This window comes from Haliotis cracherodii, unplaced genomic scaffold (genome assembly GCF_022045235.1).
Source record: "Haliotis cracherodii isolate W230 unplaced genomic scaffold, xgHalCrac1.p SCAF_45, whole genome shotgun sequence".
NCBI lineage: Eukaryota > Metazoa > Mollusca > Gastropoda > Lepetellida > Haliotidae > Haliotis > Haliotis cracherodii.
In genome coordinates, this window is record NW_027266303.1 from 247,493 (window position 1) to 259,647 (window position 12,155).

At 36.9% G+C, this 12,155-nt stretch overlaps 1 protein-coding gene across 4 annotated transcripts in view; it reads left to right on the forward strand.

The window, feature by feature from the left end:
• The first annotated feature begins 75 nt into the window (after positions 1-75).
• The window catches only part of LOC139441826 (uncharacterized), a 42,362-nt gene continuing 30,282 nt past the window's right edge, over positions 76-12,155 (forward strand). Inside the window, exons 1-2 of one of the 4 annotated variants that reach the window (XM_071222583.1) lie at positions 76-205; positions 2,504-2,545. In XM_071222583.1, the coding sequence (XP_071078684.1) occupies positions 139-205; positions 2,504-2,545 (109 nt within the window). In that variant the 5' untranslated portion in view covers positions 76-138. Of the gene's footprint in view, positions 206-2,503; positions 2,550-12,155 lie in introns of all 4 variants that reach the window. The other 3 variants (XM_071222586.1, XM_071222584.1, XM_071222585.1) reach the window with 3 other exon arrangements.

A 12,155-nucleotide genomic window follows, 5' to 3' on the forward strand; every position in this document is an offset into this window, starting at 1 on the left:
GACAACACGTTTTCGTGTTTATGAATATATGCGGATGAAAACAACCGGATCTAATTTCAAGATGTCTGCGCCCATGGTTTGACTTGGCAGGTCTCAGTGTCACGAAGTCAAGGATAGAGATAAGATAGTTGAAACGATATGCCGCGAAGATTGGATGCGAGGGGGTCATCAGGAGGCTCGAAACTACTCGTATATTTACAATGTTGTAAGTTGATTTACCCAGGCGCACGTTTTGTTGTCAGTAATTATGATAGCTTATTTAGCATGTGAATTGAAGTGTCGCCTTGTCAAGCTGATGTTGTCAGCTGTCGCGGGGTCAGTCAGCATTATCAGAGATATTTTTATGATGGTTTTTATTTCGATCAATTTTTATTATTGTTATCTATTTTCTCTTTCCATACGATTTTTGTTACACGTAGATCATAATGTTTAGAAAAACAACAACATAATTAAAACGAAAAGAAATTTCGTCAATAATTAAAACAATTTTTAAAACAATTTCTGTAGCCAAAATCAAACTTTATTTTTGAATACTCTCTGTGAAAATACAGGATTTTTGCGAGGAAATCTTTTGCATCAATTTGATATTTTCTAAAGAACAAGTAGGCTATAGATCTATATTGTTGATTAGGCTACCATGTACTCGAACAGCCAGCATGGCCATATTGATCGTGAATTGTTGCGGTATAATGAGGTGTGATGTCATCACAGCTGTCGACTTGACAGTGTACCCACTCAGCCTGTCAGCATTGGTTTCATGTTAATTAATGTACACCTATTGGAACAGCCTGTCGTCTTTCTGAAGTTTGGTGCCTGTGTCGTGATGAAAAGTAAAAATAAAATAGTGTGTTTTCAAAAATATTTTATTCACAAGATTTTGTATGGTTCCATAAACGTTTCAGAAACATTTTCCGGAAACATTTGGTTATAACGTTTCAAAAATATTTTGAAAATGATCCAGGGTGTAGGCAAAGCTAAGTGTTTTGCTGCCAATGTTCAAATTGTACAACACCAATTAATTAGCTGATTAATTAACAAGATACAAATGATTAGGGCAAATAGTCAGGGCCTGTACACCCTACAGGCATGTACTGCAGAAAACACAATACCAATGACCCACATGGTAATCCATGCCATTCCTTCACCATTCAGTCAACTAAGAACTTCAAGACTCTGTTCTAATATTTTTAGAAAACTTTTACACCTTTCGAAATTATTGACAGAATTTTCTTTCTTTGGTTTTGCTTTGATCCACTTTTCTGAAACAAGAAAATACTGAATAAATCTAAAGCAGGTATTTGAAATATATAGTATAGATACAGTCCGTTTGACACCAAATGAGAACGATGAATTGCAAAATAACTCGAAATCCAGAAAAGTGTATGAAACATCAATACGGTACTTGACCATGAATACCCTGTACCCAACAAAATCTGAATTATGTTTATTTTAAGACCCATGATGGATGAAGTTCTTTAAGAAACTATCGTGTAATTTTGTATAGAAATGTGTACATGACACGTAGGGGGACAAACCGTGGAAGGAACAGCGCAAGCATGGTCTGCACGTGCTACACAGTGACCGTGTTCATTCAATGACAAGATGCGCTACTCAGCAGATGTTAAACAGTTGATGTTGAATGTGTATGTCCGCTTGGGAATAGTTTGACCGTACTCCTGTCAAAATAAATTTGGATACACGTATAATCCAATCTGGTCATGCATACACTGAAGTTGACTGATGTTTTATCATATGCAAACATATAAAGTCAGAAGGATCGGTGCAAAGTTAGAAAGAAATGAGAACATTTATCACTTACAGTGTAACCATAGAGTTCTAGATAATTTTTGCAATTAAATAATATAATCACGTGACTAACCACAGGTCCGGGTAGTCCTGTGGGTATTAAAATTAATAAAGAGCTCATTTAGTATTCTACATTGTATGTATACAATTTTAAAGTGAATGACATTTAGAAGTTATATACAAAAGAGAGAGGATTCATTGATGTCAACTTCTTTATTATGAGGAACAGACGGATGGTGGCACAGATTCATCAAACCAATAAGTCCCAGGCCCTAGAAAGATATGTTCTTGGTTCATGGCTGATGAAGGAGTAAGCATGTACTCCGAAATGTTGTGTTCCTCATAATAAATAAGTTGACATTCATGCATTCTCCTTCCTAATATTTAAATGGTCATAAACCATTGTTCTGTTTTATTCATGCTACAATTCCCTGAGTGTAAATGTACTTCAGTTTGAACATTTCTGTACTTCTTAGTGTAGAATTTCGGTCTCAAACTTGAGAGAGAGTAATTTAGAAACAAGTCTGAAGACGCAGTCAACTGGTCAAGTACAATTGCTTTGAATCTCAACATGCTAGATTAACTGTAGGATACGAGGCTTATGTCCACGATGACAGCCCATTGACATGAGTGAAATCTGCTGAGATTCCTGACCTGCTCTCCTAATGTGTATTAATGGCTGCTCCTTGACTTGCAGACTTTGTGACCATTGCCACCATTCTGGGGACAGGAATTCTAGGTGAGTGAGTACCTTCATGACATGACAACATCAGGGATAGGTTCATTTCTCTCACGAGAATCAGGGGGCACGGGTGGCCCAGTCGTCTGAGGCTGTGCAGAGTTGCGTCCCTTGGGCACACCAGAAACGGATGATGAGTTTGAATCCCGGTTAGCCCTGATTATGTTTCTGGGTTTGTCAGCACCATACCCGTTCTAGTGGGTTTCACCGAAGTGGTAAACGTCTTAGACCTGCATCACTTCGGGCTTTCCTCCCACATTAAGCTGACACGCCGTGATATAACTGGAATACTGTTAAAAGCGGTGTTAAACCCAACTCACTCACTCATTATGTAAAATTGTCTTGATCAAATGCATTTTAGTTTTACCATGAAAGAAGGAGAGATGATGGTTTTATCAGTGTTCCCCTGATTGTCTCTTTTACTGCAGGACAAAGTCAAACATGGCAGATTAATCAGATCAACTGAGCAGGGTTAAAAGTTAATTTCTGTTTTTACCACAAAAGTGCTCTACTACAGACTTACCATCTATTCATGTATGTAAGGCTAAACAGAAAGTGTGCATATGATTTATTAATAAGACTTATACAAACTTTCTTTGGGAGCCAAGTATACTATGTAAAAGTCGTTGTCCTTCCTGAATTTTATTACTCTGAATAGCAGACTACCCCGGTAGTTAATTTCAAATCCTTCATGCCCACTTCACATAATGTGGGTTATCGGGTTATCGGGTTATCATGTTTGCTGCCTCCATGCACTATGAACTGTTTCAGTGCAACAGGTTTATAAATACAGTTATACAATGTCATGATCAGAGGCACTTGGCTGTGTGGGGTGTATGTATCAACTGTCCATACTTATATTAAGGCTATTTACCATACCAGGGTATATTGCATTATATTTCCACACTACACAAAGGCATGTTCAGTGGGCCCCTGATTTTTCATTCTCAGCTCCCTGGGGAGTATACAGCTCAACCCACCACCTGTACCAAAGTGCCATGCTAATGGTTCTGAAATTCTAAATATATATCATCATATATAGTAAAAGCTGCAACTAAAGTAACACGATATTGGAATGTATTATTCCCGATAAAACAAGAATTTGCGAAATGTAAGCCTGGTGTCCCCCAATGTAGTAAAGCCATTTCTGGTGTCTCCCAATGTAGTAAGCCCATTTCTGGTGTCTCCCAATGTAGTAAGCCCATTTCTGGTGTCTCCCAATGTAGTAAGCCCATTTCTGGTGTCTCCCAATGTAGTAAGCCCATTTCTGGTGTCTTCCAATGTAGTAAGCCCATTTCTGGTTTCCTCCAATGTAGTAGGCCCATTTCTGGTGTCTCCCAATGTAGTAAGCCCATTTCTGGTGTCTCCCAATGTAGTAAGCCCATTTCTGGTGTCTCCCAATGTAGTAAGCCCATTTCTGGTGTCTTCCATTGTAGTAAGCCCATTTCTGGTGTCTTCCATTGAAGTAAGCCCATTTCTGGTGTCTTCCATTGTAGTAAGCCCATTTCTGGTGTCTTCCATTGTAGTAAGCCCATTTCTGGTGTCTTCCATTGTAGTAAGCCCATTTCTGGTGTCTTCCATTGTAGTAAGCCCATTTCTGGTGTCTTCCATTGTAGTAAGCCCATTTCTGGTGTCTTCCAATGTAGTAAGCCCATTTCTGGTGTCTTCCAATGTAGTAAGCCCATTTCTGGTGTCTTCCAATGTAGTAAGCCCATTTCTGGTGTCTTCCATTGTAGTAAGCCCATTTCTGGTGTCTTCCATTGTAGTAAGCCCATTTCTGGTGTCTTCCAATGTAGTAAGCCCATTTCTGGTGTCTTCCATTGTAGTAAGCCCATTTCTGGTGTCTTCCATTGTAGTAAGCCCATTTCTGGTGTCTTCCATTGTAGTAAGCCCATTTCTGGTGTCTTCCATTGTAGTAAGCCCATTTCTGGTGTCTTCCATTGTAGTAAGCCCATTTCTGGTGTCTTCCATTGTAGTAAGCCCATTTCTGGTGTCTTCCATTGTAGTAAGCCCATTTCTGGTGTCTCCCAATGTAGTAAACACATTTCTGGTGTCTCCCAATGTAGTAAACACATTTCTGGTGTCTCCCAATGTAGTAAGCACATTTCTGGTGTCTCCCAATGTAGTAAGCCCATTTCTGGTATCTCCCAATGTAGTAAGCCCATTTCTGGTGTCTCCCAAAGTTGTAAGCCCATTTCTGGTGCCTCCCAATGTAGTAAGCCCATTCCTGGTGTCTCCCAACGTTGTAAGCCCATTTCTGGTGTCCTCCAATGTAGTAAGCCCATTTCTGGTGTCCTCCAATGTGATGTTGGAATATAAACATGATAAAGTGGCTGAAAACCAAACCTACTCACTCACATACAGGGTATGGAGTTAGCAGCACTACAGGAAGATGAGGAGCATTAAATATTAGAAATATATACGTGATACTTCAGCAAATTGATCATTTATTCAAGTTATTTTGAATCAGTTAATGGGTTATTCAAATTGGGTGCATCTCATTGGATCTAACAGAATCAGGTGTAATAGGCACATTCAACATGTGTTATACATTGAACAGCACTGGGTTCATACATAAAACTGTAAGGAGAGCTGGTAACAAATCTGAACCATATGTCGCATATACAGTCAAATCTCGTTAATCCGACACTCATTACTCCAACAATCGGCTTTATCCGACACTAATGATGGGAACCGATTAAATCAGTGCTATTTAGATCCGTTAATCTGACAGTCTCGCACTCCGACTCCGACACACCTAATTTGCAACGAATTACCGAAATCACTCATTAATCAGTCTCGTTAATCCGTGGTTATCTGCCAGCGAGTACACAGCCCGTGTTTTGATGCGAGACGAGTAGGCTGGTAGCTGCATATTACAACGGCTGCAGAGATAAACTTGCTTAACAATAAACAATTAATGCTTTAAATAAAGAAAACAGGATTATCACATGCTTAGATTACCTCAGTCTTATTAAAATCAGATACAAGTTCTCGCTATCGACGAGGACATCCCATTACAGGTCACGTGAGAACAACCTTTCGCAAACTATGACCTACCAATGAAATGACCAACAGGAAGTCGACGTTAGCCACTTAGAAAGCAGCCTTCATAAGCTTTGGGTACCAGTTTCAAAGTTGCGTCTTCCATTCCAGACTATGCTTTTTTAAAGTATTTTGAATCGGTCATACAGTCCGTAACAGTTGTTTTGTGTTAAACTTTAGAGGTTGCATGATTAGAAAACATAATCCGCAAACAATTTAACATAACAATATGAATATCTATTTTATATTTTTTATTACGTGTTTGAATCCTTATCTATCGTGTAGTTGTCTGATTCGCAATCACAAACGTTGATACTACTAAATTTCGTTTATCCGACATACTCGTTAATCCGACATAATCATATGCAACCATCGATGTCTGATTAACGGGACTTGACTGTATGTCAGATCAAATGATAGAATGATCAGATAAGCTGCATATTTAAGTAGAATACACAAAATACATCACCAGAACTCAATCAATTTGGAGTTACTTGCGTACAAATATGCAGGACAATTTTAGAAACCTGATAGTAATCTCCCAATGTAGCTTTTTTAGCTTGAATAACCAATATCTAAACTCATCCTTGTTTACTGCAGGCCTGGCCTGTATGTGCATCAACTCCATCACAAAAGGGCAGTGTCTTGATTCATGGAACTTAGATATGTACCGTTGTTGTGAGCTTATGATACAGTTGGAGAAGCACAGAAAATTAGAAGTTAACTGGATCAGCATTTTAAGCAGAATTATTTAAATAAAAGTTTACTCTCTTTTTTAAAAAAACGCCAAAGTATATTCAATACCAAAAGAAAACTATGAAATGCCCAATTTTCTGGAGCCACTCACTCACTCACTCATGCATACCATTAGAGACCACACAACTCTACATTCTTCACAGCAACCCCATCTACATTCAAACCACGGCCATGACGATAAAACAATAAAATGTTTCAAAGAATCATTTGTTGCTAGTGACACATTCCCGGTACAGCCAGCCTAACACCTCCATCTGACAACACACCAGGAGGAAGTCTATGCATCATGTACATTAGCAGGCTTTTAATATATTTAGCAATATGCAATTAATGAAATTTGATATGAAAGTGTTATTATTGTACAGATGTTTAGTTCTGCCACGTTGAGCTCATAGTGGAAACTGTTTTCCAATAACTACCTGCACATAGAACTGAAGCCAGCTGTGGGAACTACGAAACATTAAACCAGAAATCGTTCATGGAGAAATACATTGTGAAATCAAACAGATCAATGAATAATAAACCAACTATTTTGAAACATAGTTTTAGGTTTAGCATCATTAAGGGCAATACAATTGGTTGGACAGGTTGCAGTAGTACCTCTAGGCCCTAATAACATATATAATATAGCTAAAAATATATACAACTAATAATATATATAACTAATAATATATATAATATAACTAATAATCATGATAATACATGATATACCGTATTTGACGTACTAAGCGCCCACGGCGATATTTGCTAATATATTGGCTAGTGAACTATCCCAATTAGCACCACTTCCGATTGATCAATGTACACAAGACCTATTTATTCGTGTATAATACGCACTCATGTGTAATATGCACCCTCAATTATGGGCAATTAAATTCTAGAAGAATATATCTGTCGTATATAAACATTTCAGGCTGTCAGCATAAACCATGAAATTTATCTTTCAATTCTGTTTTTTTCACCAAAATAATATTCTCTAAGAGCCCTATACTTGTAATTTTGAGAGCGCCTTGGGCGCTTATTACGTCGAATATGGTAACTCATAATATATTTAATATAGCTAATTATCATGGTAATACATAATATAACTCATAATATATTTGATATAGCTATTTATCATGGTAATACATAACATAACTCATAATATATTTAATATAACTAATTATCATGGTAATACATAATATAACTCATAATATATTTAATATAGCTAATTATCATGGTAATACATAATATAACTAATAACATATTAAATATAACTAATTATCATGATAATACATCATATAACTCATAATATATTTAATATAGCTAATTATCATGGTAATTCATAATATAACTCATCATATATTTAATATAACTAGTTATCATGGTAATACATAATATAACTCATGATATATTTAATATAACTAGTTATCATGGTAATACATAATATAACTCATGATATATTTAATATAACTAATTATAATGATAATACATAATATAACTCATCATATATCTAATATAGCTATTTATCATGGTAATACATAATATAACTCATAATATATTTAATATAACTAATTATCATGATAATACATAATATAACTCATACTATATTTGATATAACTAATTATCATGATAATACATTATATAACTAATAAAATATATAATATGAAACATCAACACCAGAAAATAACCAGTCTCAAATATCCACCGAAACCTGTCCCACCGGGATGAAAAGGCAAAATAGTGGTGAAAATTGTGTGAAAATCAGTGATGCGATGATGTCAATCACTAGATTGTCTTCTTCAGACTCAATTATTTACAGACCGCCGTCATATAGCTGGAATATTGCTGAGTGTAACGTTAAACAACAGACGTACAAAACAAACAATTGTATGTTATTTAAGTTACAAACAAGAATGGCTTTGTCGCACATGTACATATTATTTTCTACAGTACTATTGGCATTTGCTAATTCCTATTAAATAGTACTATCGTAGAGCAGACATTTGCAATTCACGGACAGTTTCACTCCTACATGCTGATACGTAACGTTTCCATGACGACAGTGAGGAAGAAGGATTAAATTGTGACACTGAAGAATGCTTGATTCTAAATGGTCAAAATCAGATTAGAATTGAGTATCTAAAGCGCTCAGTTCCAGATTTTCATAAGAAGTATCTAATCTGCAGTAAGACCACCTCAAGGTTCAAAACAGTACATTTATCTCCTGGTTTGAAACACCATAAACATAATATGTGTTATGTTTGTTAATATCATAAGCATTGTTATTGATGTAAGCAGTCGCACATGTGCATTAAACACTTCCTGTTCCACCATGCTTCGTCATCGTTGTCAAGTACACAACACGGTGTCAGAAGCCGGGAAAATCACAACAAATGATGACACATCATCAGTTTAAAAAGCTGGAAGAAAGTTAAGGGAAGTCTAAGAAGTAACTAAATAAGATCAACATGGAGCATCAAAGCGGAATTAACCCTAGAATGAACTGGGAAAGTGGAGACCTACCGCAAGCATGGAAATCATTCAGAAATCACTCAAATTCATGTTCGGGGTTCCGTTGAACAAGAAAACAAGCTAAAAAATGCAACTACTTGATATGGGTAGGAGAGAGGATAGGAAAGGGTGAGGGAGAAATGTATTGAAGAAGGTTCAAATTTGACTTTAGCTAGAGTGTCAGAAATTGCACAGACATATGAAGTTTCACAGAAACAGTTACAGAGTATGGACACCGCTGTAAATGCATTGAAAGTAAATAGACATGATAAACAAGAGAAGAGAGAGACTAGTTACAGAGAACAAGGCTACAAGTACAGAGATACAAGTACAGAGATACAAGTACAAGTACAGAGATACAAGTACAGAGATACAAGTACAGAGATACAAGTACAAGTACAGAGATACAAGTACAGAGATACAAGTACAGAGATACAAGTACAAGTACAGAGATACAAGTACAGAGATACAAGTACAAGTACAGAGATACAAGTACAAGTACAGAGATACAAGTACAAGTACAGAGATACAAGTACAAGTACAGAGATACAAGTACAAAGATACAAGTACAGAGATACAAGTACAGAGATATAAGTACAGAGATACAAGTACAAGTACAGAGATACAAGTACAGAGATACAAGTACAGAGATACAAGTACAAGTACAGAGATACAAGTACAAGTACAGAGATACAAGTACAAGTACAGAGATACAAATACAAGTACAGAGATACAAGTACAAGTACAGAGATACAAGTACAGAGATACAAGTACAAGTACAGAGATACAAGTACAGAGATACAAGTACAAGTACAGAGATACAAGTACAGAGATACAAGTACAAGTACAGAGATACAAGTACAGAGATACAAGTACAGAGATACAAGTACAAGTACAGAGATACAAGTACAGAGATACAAGTACAAGTACAGAGATACAAGTACAAGTACAGAGATACAAGTACAAAGATACAAGTACAAGTACAGAGATACAAGTACAGAGATACAAGTACAAGTACAGAGATACAAGTACAGAGATACAAGTACAAGTACAGAGATACAAGTACAGAGATACAAGTACAGAGATACAAGTACAAGTACAGAGATACAAGTACAGAGATACAAGTACAAGTACAGAGATACAAGTACAGAGATACAAGTACAGAGATACAAGTACAAGTACAGAGATACAAGTACAAGTACAGAGATACAAGTACAGAGATACAAGTACAAGTACAGAGGTACAAGTACAGAGATACAAGTACAGAGATACAAGTACAAGTACAGAGATACAAGTACAAGTACAGAGATACAAGTACAGAGATACAAGTACAAGTACAGAGATACAAGTACAGAGATACAAGTACAAGTACAGAGATACAAGTACAAGTACAGAGATACAAGTACAAAGATACAAGTACAAGTACAGAGATACAAGTACAGAGATACAAGTACAAGTACAGAGATACAAGTACAGAGATACAAGTACAAGTACAGAGATACAAGTACAGAGATACAAGTACAAGTACAGAGATACAAGTACAGAGATACAAGTACAAGTACAGAGATACAAGTACAGAGATACAAGTACAGAGATACAAGTACAGAGATACAAGTACAAGTACAGAGATACAAGTACACAGTGTACAAGATGTGGGTGGATACAATCACTTTGAATCAGCAAGATGCCGAGCAGATGGTAAAACTTGTGTGAAATGTGGTAAAATAGGACATTATGCAGCTGTATGCAAATCAAGAACAAGTTAACAGTAAACACCAAGAGACACACACAATACAAGGTCACAGAGAACAAGAAACACAGAAAACAGGGGAGAAGTATTTCATCTAGAAGAAGAAGTTGAAAGGGAGAACTTATTTCTGGGAATGATAAATGTCACTGGAGGTGAAGATGATGAAACAAGATGGACGCAACAGGTCTTCTTAAATGGACAATCAGTCAAATTTAAGAAAGAACTGTGTCAACATATTTTTCAAGAGTAGTCTGAAATGGAAGTCGCTAGGATGAAATGAGTGCTGTAAAGCTTGAGAAAGCTGCTTTCTAATTGGCGGATGTCGACTTCTTGTTGCTCATTTCAGTGGTCGGTCAAAGTTCGAGAAGGTCGTTCTGACCAGACCCGTAATGGGATGTCCTCAGATCTTTGTTTAGCGGCATCGAGAACTCAGATCTGATTTTAATGAGATTGTTCTCCAAGTGGCCGGAAATGGTTCGGCTAGAAGATACAACCAGTCAAAGAATAATTCTTCACCTGAAGAGCCAGTTCGTCAGATATGGCATTCCAGATATCGCTAATGGACCCATTTTTCAAGTTCAGTGTTCAAGAAATTCGCTGCAGAATATGACTTCGAAAAATCACTTCTAGTCCCAGATATCCACAGTCTAACGGACAAGCAGAGAGAACAGTCCAATCAATAAAGAATGTTCTGAAGAAAGCATCCTTACAGTCCTATCGATGGGATAGGAAAGTCTCCAGCTCAGTTATTCATGGGGAGGAGATTAAGAGGAACTGTGTCAATGTCAAACCCATTTCTAAGCACTGAACATACAGAGCAAGACAGAAACCTACTCCAGAAGAGACAAGTCAGTTGTTGTTTATATATACCTACCTAGTGTGGATTGTTGTATATATACCCACCTAGTGTGGATTGTTGTATATATATCCACCTAGTGTGGATTGTTGTATATATACCTACCTAGTGTGGATTGTTGTATATATACCCACCTAGTGTGGATTGTTGTATATATACCCAACTAGTGTGGATTGTTGTATATATACCCAACTAGTGTGGATTGTTGTATATATACCCACCTAGTGTGGATTGTTGTATATATACCCACCTAGTGTGGATTGTTGTATATATACCCACCTAGTGTGGATTGTTGTATATATACCCAACTAGTGTGGATTGTTGTATATATACCCAACTAGTGTGGATTGTTGTATATATACCCAGCTAGTGTGGATTGTGTATATACCCACCTACAGTCCGTTTGACTCCAAATGAGAACGAGGAATTGCAAAATAACTCGAAATCCAGAAAAGCGTATGAAACATCAATACGGTACTTGACCATGAATACCCTGTATCCAACAAAATCTGAATTTTGTTTATTTTAAGACCCATGACGGATTGTTGTATATATACCCACCTAGTGTGGATTGTTGTATGTATACCCACCTAGTGACTGACATGATGAGCATCAATCTACGCAGTTTGGATACGATGACATGCATCAAGCAAGTCAGCGAGCCTGACCACCCGATCCCGTCAGTCACCTCTTAAGACAAGCATAGTCGC